Genomic DNA, 11,811 nt, shown 5'->3' on the forward strand with positions numbered 1-11,811 from the left:
CTATATGGAAACTTAAAAGTGCGATTTACGATTATAGCTTATCTATTCTTATATTAGGTGGAGTATTACATTACTTTTCATCTGATATTTTTATATTTGCCACCTTCGGCGATCAGCTTGACCACCCTTCAAGCCACAATAGAGCAATTTATTAACTTTAAAACTATTTCTTCCCTTATTCACTAAAATGTAACTTAACCCCTTTCTTCTCGCTCCCGTGAAAAAGACGGGGTGAGGTTTCGCCCTCTATTTCTCGCTCCCGTGAAATTTCCGGGTTGGAGTGTTCAGCAGTAACGCGCCAATAAGAATAAAACTAATTTATTTCTTTTGCCAGGAAAACATTTTATTTCTCATTTTGCATACCAGATGGCAGTACCAGGTTTTTTTTAAGGTAATTGTAGAAAAGAGATAAAAACAATAAGAGATGTAGGAAGGAAAGTCGGTACTACTGTCCAGATGGTGACGTTGGCCTATGCTTCTCATGCTTTGAAATTTATCACACAAGAAAAAATCATTAATCTTTATTTATATTACACGTAAGTTTAATAAAATTATTTTTTAATGTTTAAAACACATATTTTTTTAAATTTTTCTTGCTTGCTGGAAAACCAACATTAATTCATAGTAACCCTGAATGTTGGCTTATCCTAAAAATGTAATTTTATAAAATTTCAACCTAAAAAAAAAATTAAAAATGAATATATATATATATATATATATATATATATATATATATATATTGTTCATACACATTTTTTATAAAATTTTCAGGGATAAAAAAAAATAGGCATTTTTATGACCGTTTTCTTGAAAATTAACCGATCGTTAAGGGGTTAATACCAATCTGCAAGTCTGATCTAGATCAGTTTTCCTCCAACCATCCATTAATTGTTTGCGTCTTGTAGCCATTAATGGCAATAATGCATTTTCCCCGCTCGATTAATTTTGTAGCTGTTACTAACCAATAAATGCAGATTGAGAGACAGTTATAGAAAGATAAAGATACGTTCAAGTTACAGCAGCTAGGACATCTCTATTTGTCTATAATTTTTACCAAGCCCTTCAATTTAAGTCAGACCTCTATTTAACGAAGTCGCTAAATCCAGAAAATAAGTTCGTTACATAGAAAATTCGTTAAAGAGAAAGTCATCTTTTGAAATACTTAAACGACAGAAAACAGGTTTTAAATTCATAAACAGTAGACATAATTAAAATAGCAATTAATACACCTTCATCTTGCAAAGTAGTATCTACTATTTATTTTAAAAATCTTAACCATAAAAGAAATCTGCATAGAAAGAAAGAATAGAGCAAAACATTATCCAGTGTTACACTATCATGCTACATATATTTTAAACTAAAAGAAGCTAAATTTGTGTGTAAAATTATATCTGCATTTATTATAAAAGTAATATTAAACATACATTACCACATACGTTCTTTAGTTTAAAAAATAAAAGGAAAGGGATTTTACTACTTTCTCTAAAAGTTAAGTGGCTTCGAAAATCAGTTCAAGAGCGTTTCCCCCATAAAATGCTCTAGCAAGTTTAAAATTTTCGGAAATTTTACGGAAATACGGAAAGTGGATCTCAAAGAAAAGCTCGTTAAATAGAAAATTCACTTCGCTATTTGGAAGTAATTTCACGAAGAAATTTCCAAAATGTTCTTGGTTTCTTGAAAAAATTCGCAAAATAGAGCAATTCGTAATAGGGAAGTTCGTTATATAGAAGTTCGACTGTATATCTTACTTCAGAAATCACTTACACCTTGTATTTGACTTGCTTTAGAACAAAGGGATTTGTGTAAATTTGCATTTGCTGTAATAAGTAATGCAGTATACGATACAGTGTTCAAGCAGGGGTTAATAACCGCAAGAGCTAATAGAGCAGCGGCTATGGAACCCTAAATAATCTTCTTTCGGTGGAACCTTACTTTGGTGAACAATAAAGTAATGAAAACAATGTAAAATAAAGTATATAAAAACTACTGCGAGAGTAATAAAAACTACTTTAAAACTATAAAAAAAACTACTTTATTTTGAAAATATTTAATAAGAGCAATAGAATTTTTCGGGAAAAATATACTTGAGGGTGTCCCTTGGCGAAATTGGCCACTTATGTTTGGAGCTATTCCTGTTAGCGCGGAACACAGTAGTAACAGGAATGGTGGCCAAAACATAGTGATATTTCAATAAAACATTGGAAAACTTCAACAAAACATTGGCTAAAACTTGCAATGAACCCAATATAAGCAAAATTAATAAACCCAATTAAAAGGATTTTGAATCGAAGCAAAAATTAATGGAGTAGGCGCAGAAAGAAAAGGCAAAAAACAACTCCTTCATTAATATTCTCATATTTAGTTGCACAGAATTATCTAATAACAGTTAAGGTCTGGTTTCTTAGGACAAGCGCCTTATCTGGGCGTCAGCGGGACGTCAACGTCGCGTTGACGCCAACAAAACACTGGTTTGTTAGCTCAAGGCCTGGTTTCTTAGAACTAGCGCCTTATCTGGGCGTCAGCGGAAAGTTGACGTAGAGCTGACTCCAAAAAAATACTTTTTTGTTAGCTCAGCGTAAGCAGTCGGTCCAACGCAGACATTATCTCTCATTACGCATGCGTTAATAACGTAAACAAATATTTATTTTGAATTTGTATTGATTTTGTGATTGTCGACCAGTGTTTTAGAGAACAAATAATGACTTTGTCCAAGAAAAAACACATTATAGCTGAGGTAAATGAAGAGTGCTATGCTTAATGAAGAAGCTATGTTTAATGTCAAAGTCAAAATCTTTGCTGATTTCAATGTGCTGTTGGATGTTGTCCGCCATTGCTTCTGTGGTTAACGTCACGTTGTAATCCAACTGCAGTTGAGTTGGACGGCAATTGTAGTTCAAGATGAGCGTTCGATGACGTATATTATCAAACTCACAAATAGACCAATCAGAGGTTAGCGCTGATTTCCAGCTGACGGCGTCCTGTCCTAAGAAACCAGGCCTTTAGATATTGTCTAAATTTATCATGAATAGAATCTGTGTACCTCCATCGCCACATAAATACGAATCGAAAATAGCGTCTGTTATACCGGACTAGCGGTGACATTTTTTTCTTAAATCCCTTTTTATGACTGCCCACATACCTTCGATCTTATTGACCAGAAGCAAAAGTAACTTTACCAGCCGGTATCCAACGTAGAACTAACGGACCTCTGAAATTACATATACCGTTGAACATTTAAAAATAAAGCTAAAATAAACCAATTAGAATCACGATTGGGTTTCACCATCACCCAGCTTGGCGATCAACCACGATCACAACTTGGCAAGAATCAAGGGGCACCCTCAAATATAGTCTACCCAAATTTTTCTATAATTTTGCTTATTAGTAGTCTTAAATTAGGTTTTATATCCGACAGTTGAATTCGCACTCTTAGACCTGTATATAATATATTTTAAAATTTGTTTTTGGTGTAAATACATTAGCTGAAAATAAAATAACTAAGCCAAATTATAGTGTTCAATGAAATGAAAGCTGAAAGAACTACTATAAACGTTGAAAATGGTTACCAGGGAAACATATTTCTTTATTGACAAATTTAGTTTTTTTATTTTTTTTATTTAAAAAGCTCGATGGAAATGCAAATGCAGTTTTTCATAAATGCAGGTCCTTTTCATAATTTATTCGAGATATTGTAATTGGAAAAATAATAATTTCACAAAAAATATATATATTTCTTTTTTATTAACATTTTATTTTAATTTCATAAAGAGAAATGAAATACCAAATAAATAACAGCTTATTAATTAGATCTAGTTATAAATACAGATTTTAAATTCATTACTGTGAGGTAAAAATCAGTCTTTACTCTCAGAACTTCGCAGAACAGTATTCGAGAACCGCTGTAATAGAGCATCATCCAGTACCTAATTTTTAATGCCTCTCTACGTAATATGTATTATTTTTAACTCATGACCCCTCTCACTCGTTGAAAGTCTTAATCAAGCTCAGGTATTAATGTACTTTATACATACATGCACAATCTATCAGTTATTCCTATTTAATTTTACAGAAATGGCTTCCATCCCACTTGCAACACACAGTGCTTCAAAAATACATGAACATATGAAAGCGAAATTTACGTGTGATGAAGAAACTCACGAGGAACCACCAACTGAGAAGCTGTTTCGGCAAACCTCATTCGGTAATATTTTTTTTTCTCACTTCCTTTCTGTAAACTGAGTGTCACGAATTGTTACTTTGTCAATTTGATCATTTTAACTATGAACGCTTTATATGTAGGCCTTATTATGAAAATCCACAAAATATTGTAAAAATTAAACTATGGTAGCAGATTTTTTTTAATAAGCAGGTTATAAAGTTCTTTGCTATCAACATCACCTTTAACTCACGATCAAAAGGCTATTAAACCTAAATTGCATATTTTTGCAAATTCAAAGAAACTGATTAATAGTGAGAAAGTTTAAAATTCAGTTTCTTTTTCTTGTATCAGGAACCTATTGTGAATGCGTCTTTTTAGAGTGATCGCAGTGTCCTATAAAAGAAAAAATAATTAATTAAACTAAAACATAAAATGAAGAACGGAGAATTCTTATACATTTTCATCTATTTCTTTGTGAAACAAGATTTTTTTTGACTGTACAAGATTTTTAATTTGCTCGGACATGTTGACAATTAAAGTTAAAGCTGTCTATGGACATGAGACATGGCACTTCAATAAAAATAACATGAAAAAAATTCAACTATTTATTATGAACAGTTAAACAAAAATCTTGTGCATCGAGTTGTTCCTTAAAATTTGTATTTCAGAAATCCTTGGAAAAGCAAAACGGAAACAGATTGAACTGGAAACTAAAAAACGTAAATGGATTGGTCATGTTTTACACAAACCTGAAAAATTTAAAGTAACACAAGTTTTTGATTGGAACCTTCAGGGCAATAGGTAGGAAAAAGAGGAAGACCTAAAAATACTTAGCACGGGACGATAGTAAGCGAATTGGAACAACACACAACACCTCCTAGAAAGAACAGGCCTCAGCACGGGTTACCATAAATATCCCTCAGTAGTCCAAACGTAATGACATATTTTGTATTTTCAACCACTGCGCAGCTTAGTACCCCTAACGTAATGACTTCTTTCTTATTTTTCGTGTCCCGCAGTGGACTGATCGTTAAGACACGGTTCCCAGCAGATCACCGAAGTCAAGCATCACTGGCTACGGTTAGTGTGCGGGTGGGTGATCACTTGGATCAGACTGCTTAGGGACCGAGGGTGTGCGGTATTGGTCCTCGTTAAACTGTTCTACCGTAAAGTGCTCGACTTCGCGTGTAGGTCGTCGGGCTACCGAAGCGGAGGTGCCATCGTCTCTGCAGAGGATCAAAATTGTGATGGCATGTCTTCGGATCATCCTCCGGGATGTTTCCCAGACCGTCGCCAATAGCCCATTGTGCAGCTCTAGTGCGACGTAAATTAACAACAACAACAACTTATTTTTCGTCTACTTCGCAGTTGACTACTTCACATCGGACTACTAAATTGATCCGTGCTGAGGCCTTTCTACTTCTAGGAGGTATTGATTGGAAACAATAGGAAAGACATGGAGGGAGGCAAAATACCTGATGACAAATAGAGTGAGATGGAAAGATATGGTAGAAGCCCTATGTTCAAATTCGGAATGAATGTAGTCAACGCCTCCTATAACTGAAAGCCTCCACACGGTTTCTTATAGGTTGTCTGATCAGATCACTATGAAGGTAACTCAGTTTACGAATGAGACATTTAATAGAATATCTAGTAAAAGTAATAAAGTGGTAGCAAATATATTTTTCAAAATTTGTTTAATTTATGAATATGATTGCATACCTGCCAACTTTTAATCCTTTCGATGATGATATTCCCCAATGGACTATCAAAGAATAAAGATAAACATGTGGACTATCAAAAAATAATTATAATAATTTATTTAAATATAATTAGATTAATTTTTTTAAAAATAGTGGTGAATCAAAAAGATTATAAATTAAGTTTATAAATGCAAGAAATATATAGAAAGCATACATTTTACTACCACTTTAAATAATGAAATAAAATTTTACGCCAAATGTGTTTAAAAGTTGGCAGGTATGTAAATAGGTCTGTCTAATTTACCTGTCAACCACTAATCAATATATACATATCTGTACTGATACTGATTAGTATATATAATCGCTGATCATAATGATCTGTACTGATTTGTATATATAATCAATATATATACTAATCAGATTCAAATATATATGATAAATTGCTCTCAATTACTTATAAAATAGAATTTGTGTTCATGCGCACTAATGGTTCACTTTTTAAATAGTCTGCGCAAACTACAAATAAAAAACCGTGTGGAGGCTTTCTGATGTAGGAGGTCATGGTTTAGTTCTAAAACTGATAAAAATTTATATTAAAACAAAGTACTATAAAAAAAAAGGTTACAGCCTACAGCATATCCTAAAAAAAATAAATTATTTATAGAATACGCTGCAACCACCGCTTTATAACTATCTCGGATTGTGAATGTTATTATCACTTACTGAAACTTTCTTCTTTAAAGGAATTGATGCCGTTGAGCTACTTACCAATTACAACAGCAAATTGATGAACAGCATTTGGGGACAATACAATCTGTATGCTGCACATGCCTTCCAGAAGAACAACGAGAGTGCCTCGGCTGGATGGGATGTCCTCAACATCCCTCAGGTCAAGTAAGTAACATTTTTCTCGATTCTAAATATATACTAGGAAATAAGCGAAGTATCTAGGGTAACTTTTGATATAGTGAATGGATTTTCATCCTCTAAAAGCTGCAATCGTCATGGACCTAGCTAATGTAGCAACTTCTTGGCAAATAATTTTATATGATTTGTTGATTCACAAATATATCAGAACAGCTTCTTAGAAGGCCCTTCCTCTCCTATCCGAACTCACAACTATCGAAGGGGTGGAAAAATTCTAAATATGCTATTAATCATTTTTATTTAATTTTCAAAAATAAACCGATGGTGAATATTTATTGTAGAGACAAAATAATGAAAACACTTTTATACTAACACATTTTTTTTATCCTTCTCAAAAAATACTTTGAGAATCATTGCCTAAATTTAGAAATGTTTATTTTACGCGATATCAATTCTTAATAAAGTTTAAAGCTCTTATAGGCTTGAGGAAACGGGAACGACAATAAATTACAATCGGAAAATAGTGTTTAAAAAAGAAACACCCTATGCCAAAAAAAAAAACAAATTTAGCAATAAATTTGTAACTTGTCACAATAATTTTGGTTATACTATATGCAATGATTGCACAAAATTTCGTAAGATAGCATAAATATTTAGGGATATATGGGCGTTTTTATAAAAAATTAAAGAAAAAAAAATAAGAAAAAAACTTCTTTTTTTTCCTCAAGTTTTCTTTTGCTTTAACTTTAAAAATGTTCTATAAAATTAAACAAGGGCCAGGATAGCCTGGTTGGTAGGGCACTGTGCCTATGTCCAGTTCGTGAGTTCGATCCCAGGCCGGGCGTAGGCTCCCCGTGTAGTAAATGGTGGCTGATGCATGTTAAATCTCTCGAGTCGCAAAGTCCTCCATATTCCCATAACAAATCAATACCTCTGGGGTACTGATCTGGGAGTTTCCTTTTCTTCTGGATTGTTTCAAAATTATAAGGCTACGGAGTTGAACATTAGTAATCAACGCAGGGGCGGATCTAGAAATTTTTCCGGGGGGGGGCGGTCATAGATTCAGATCCTCCCCCCACACAATAAATTTTTGTTATAAAAAATTTTTTTCCTGATATTTTTTTTTTTTTTTTTTTGAAAAAAAAACTGGGGTTTTTAAAGCTAGTCTTCTCATTTATTTTTTTCATAATTAAAAATACATAAATAATTCAAGCATGGTGCCAGATTTTAGTTACGAGTTTCCCATCTTCACCTTTATACAATCTTTCGTTAAACCTGTTGAAGCGCTTCAACATTATTAATGTTTGCAATGAAACTATGACGAATTTCGTTTTAATCTTTTGGATTATGATTCTTGAAACAGTGATGAACGTTCAGTTAGATGGGAAAAAAATCGATTTTTCCGACCTACCTAGGTGTATATGCCCCCTTAAATAATTTTAAAATATTTTATTTCTTTTGTAAACTATTAAAAAAATTATATATATTTTTCAATTTGGTGGGGGGAGGGGTAAATCTAAGAAACATGCAGCTTTAAATTATTTACTAAACACCACAAAACGCATCGTATTATTGCTTTCAAGTTTTGAGGGAAAATTATTAGAATTTTTAAAAATTATCAAGATCTTTTTCTCCGAATCTTATGATCCTTTATTTTCTACCTTTTTTTAAAGGGTATTACGCTGTCTATAAATAATACATAATCAAAATTTTGTAGACTGCATAAGCACATCAAAACAAAAATTAAAAATCCAAGATTGCAAGGGTACAGTTCGTTCACCAGAAGTTGGCACTTGGCTCCACCTTCCTCAGGTGGTATTCGACGATACTATTTAGCTATTTTTGGGAGAAGGATGTGAACAATCCTGAACAAGGTTGCTATTTGGAGATCGTATGACAAAAATATTTAATTCGCAATCTTCATGTGCATTTTTTTAGCATTAAATATTTCATAAATTTGATATTTATCTCTTTTGAGTGAATAGTTTGTACTTTTTGAGACATTTTGCTGGGAAACTACAGTTTTTAAATTTAAAATATATTTAATTAGTTAGAGTAACAAAAGGTATAATATGATAAAGCGAAGTAAGTGACTGAAAAAAATTCGCTATTTGCGTTTGGCGCGCATTAATGGTTGTCTCATTTTCAAGCGCAGAGATTTTTCTCCTCTTACGTCAGCGCTGAAATGAGCTCCGAGGAGGTGAAGTCAAGTGCCAACTCCTGGTGAACGAACTATAGAGTCCTCTTAACCAGAAAAAATTATATCAAAAGCATATAAATTTTTCATACATAAGCATAATCATTTCTTTGAGTGTAATAATATATCTCTGACTATACTTTCATCTACTGAATTTTTGAATCTAAATTCCTTAAATAAACTGTCGCTTATAGCAAGGTTCACTTAATTTTTCAATTTAATTAAATGTTTAAATGCACTAAACACTTGCGTTGACGAATAATTTCTGATGTTCAAGCTGACATCATTTAAAGGTAACTTATCTTCAAGCCAATGCAAAATGCAGTTGTTCATTGCAACAGAAAAGAAATGGGACGTACTTTGATGCTATTAGCAATCAGATAACACAATTTGTGAAATGCTGAAGGTTTACTGATCTAGTTCAGCCTCATGCGGTGAACATATTTTTAGCATACAAGTAAAATGCCATAATTTGCATCTGATTTTCTTTTCAGGAACCTGTGGGATATCCTGCGCACTGCCCATCAATAAGATAAATGGGCAATCAAACTTTCTCTCCAAGAGGATATATGAAATAAATGGAAGGAAAGTTTTGATTTAGTGATTCCTACATTATATGTATCATGTAATAAGGCTTGTTGTATACCCCTTTGATGTTTTTGTAACTTGTACTTTTTTGTTAGAACAAATATTGTTATATATATAGAATACTTTCCATGTGAATCTCGCATTTATTATTGGTGCACCTGGAGGCAAAAAAAAAATCATGTGAATTGAAGAACTAGCTTTTTATGGACGAACTTGGTGTGTATTATTCTAGCATTTGAAACTTTTTTTGCAATGCTATTATTACTTTAGATTTCAATAAAATATTATTATAATATAATCTGCAATTAATATGCATAAAATTACAGTGTTTTTACAAAGCATTTTTGAATTATGACTAACTATGATAGGATTTCATCAGACTTCAAACATTTTCTCTTTATCCGCAGTCCATAATTTCTCTCAAGTAACCCATTTAAAATAATACATAAAAATTAAGGCCGGATATTGCTGTTAAATTGTTCTATAGTACGACTCTTAACATTGAATATGGTAAAAGCAAAAAATAGTGTGTATAAAGGTCATTAGTATGTCCATTTATGTATTATCATTTGTGCTTTATTCACATTTTTTGTTTTAGTTTACATACCACTAAGTATACTCGATCCTTTCTGGATTGAATATGGTTTAAACTCGACATAACTTAACACTACTGCTACAGACACCTGATTTTGCTACTTTTGTTAAATAGAATACTTCATCTTCAAAGATTATCGAAATTCAATATTATCACTCACTTTAAAAAAAGTTAAGATAATTTCCATTTAAGCACCGATAATTTATTAGGCATAAGGGAAAGGTTAAACAATATAACTATAAAATAGACTACCGCATCCATGTCTGATAATGTAATTAAGCCTGTGTCTAGTTTACAGTCCTTGAGTTGAATGGTTAGTCACAAAGCAATGCTAAGTTTAGTTATCTTAAGTTAAACACATTGGAAATAGCCTTACAAAAAGGTTACAAATGGCCGCACAATTATTTAAAGAATTTAATGAGGGAAGACAAATACTAGTATTAATCAAAACAGATAATTCATAACAATGATATAGTAGAACCTCAGTAAAATGGACACAATCTGCTTTATCATTTAGCAGAGGTATATGCCTTTGAGAAAAATGTATCAAGAAATCCAATACTGTAACTAAATTAACTAATTAGAAAAATAAGATATAGGAATGTATATTACTAACATAATTCATGTGCAATATTTTACTTTGATTCAAGAAAGAAAGAAAAAAAGACCAATAGAGATTTGTTTTAAAAGGTTCTGCCTCCTCAGATTTTTTGATGAATTTTCAACTCATTTAACTCCAATTTCATTCTTCTTTGATAGATAAAAGTAGCTTGGTTTCTGGATATTAAATCAAGTATTTTCAATCACACAATCGTTTTCGAACTGTTATTAAAAATACTATGAAGAGTTGCTAATAAAAGGATCAGAATTAAGTTCATATATTTAAGATACCTTTCCGGTGTATATGTGTTATAAAGCCTGTGACAATAACAACCAGCATAGCATCCAGGGCTTATTAAGCTCTGGAGGAAAAAATATCCACAATACAATTATAACATAATTGTCTATTTACTTCATTTTTTTTAAAACTTAAACACTCAAATCTATACAAAATCAGAATGGTCTCTAACAGTCGGTAAAAAAAGTTGCAATTTTCTTATTATTATTTTTGTAATTGGTAGAATTAATTTTTCGGTTATGCTTTATTCTTAAACACAAAATATATAACAAAACACCTAATTTTGATGTACCATTATCATTAAGACATAAAATAAAGAAAAAAATCATTGCGAAACCATTTAAATACCTGCCAATTTTTAATCCTTTCAACGATAAATGGAATTTAAATTACAATTTTAATCAGAAATACATGCTGTATTTTGAGTAAACTTATGCAGACTAGCAAATAGCATTACATATTGATATATATGTTTAATTTTTTTAAAAATAGTTCTAGATCAAAAAGATTATAAATTAAGTTTATAAATGCAAGGAATATATAGAAAGCATACATTTTACTACCACTTTAAATAGAAAAATAAAATTTCAGGCCAAATGCGTAAAAGTTGGCAGGTATGCATTTACTTTTTTTGAATTTTTATTATAGAAAGAAGAAAAAATTAATGCAGTTTAAATTTGCCTTTAGTTACGACATAAGAAATAGCATATTAATTTTTAACTAAGAAATCTTTTAATTTTGGAAACATTGCAGAGAGAAAAAATAACACAAATGTACAGAGAAGGTTATAGCATAGAAATTAAA

At 31.6% G+C, this 11,811-nt stretch overlaps 1 protein-coding gene across 1 annotated transcript in view; it reads left to right on the plus strand.

The window, feature by feature from the left end:
• Nucleotides 1-9,809, plus strand: part of LOC107441350 (uncharacterized) — a 41,210-nt gene extending 31,401 nt beyond the window's left edge. The window contains exons 3-5 of the mRNA XM_043040592.3: nucleotides 4,070-4,201; nucleotides 6,606-6,756; nucleotides 9,421-9,809. Coding sequence (XP_042896526.1) covers nucleotides 4,070-4,201; nucleotides 6,606-6,756; nucleotides 9,421-9,457 — 320 coding nt within the window. The 3' untranslated portion in view covers nucleotides 9,458-9,809. The remainder of the gene's footprint in view (nucleotides 1-4,069; nucleotides 4,202-6,605; nucleotides 6,757-9,420) is intronic.
• Nucleotides 9,810-11,811: the final 2,002 nt, after the last annotated feature.

The sequence above is a fragment of the Parasteatoda tepidariorum genome, chromosome 5, assembly GCF_982258835.1.
Source record: "Parasteatoda tepidariorum strain Cologne lab strain chromosome 5, Ptep-v5.0, whole genome shotgun sequence".
Classification (NCBI taxonomy): domain Eukaryota; kingdom Metazoa; phylum Arthropoda; class Arachnida; order Araneae; family Theridiidae; genus Parasteatoda; species Parasteatoda tepidariorum.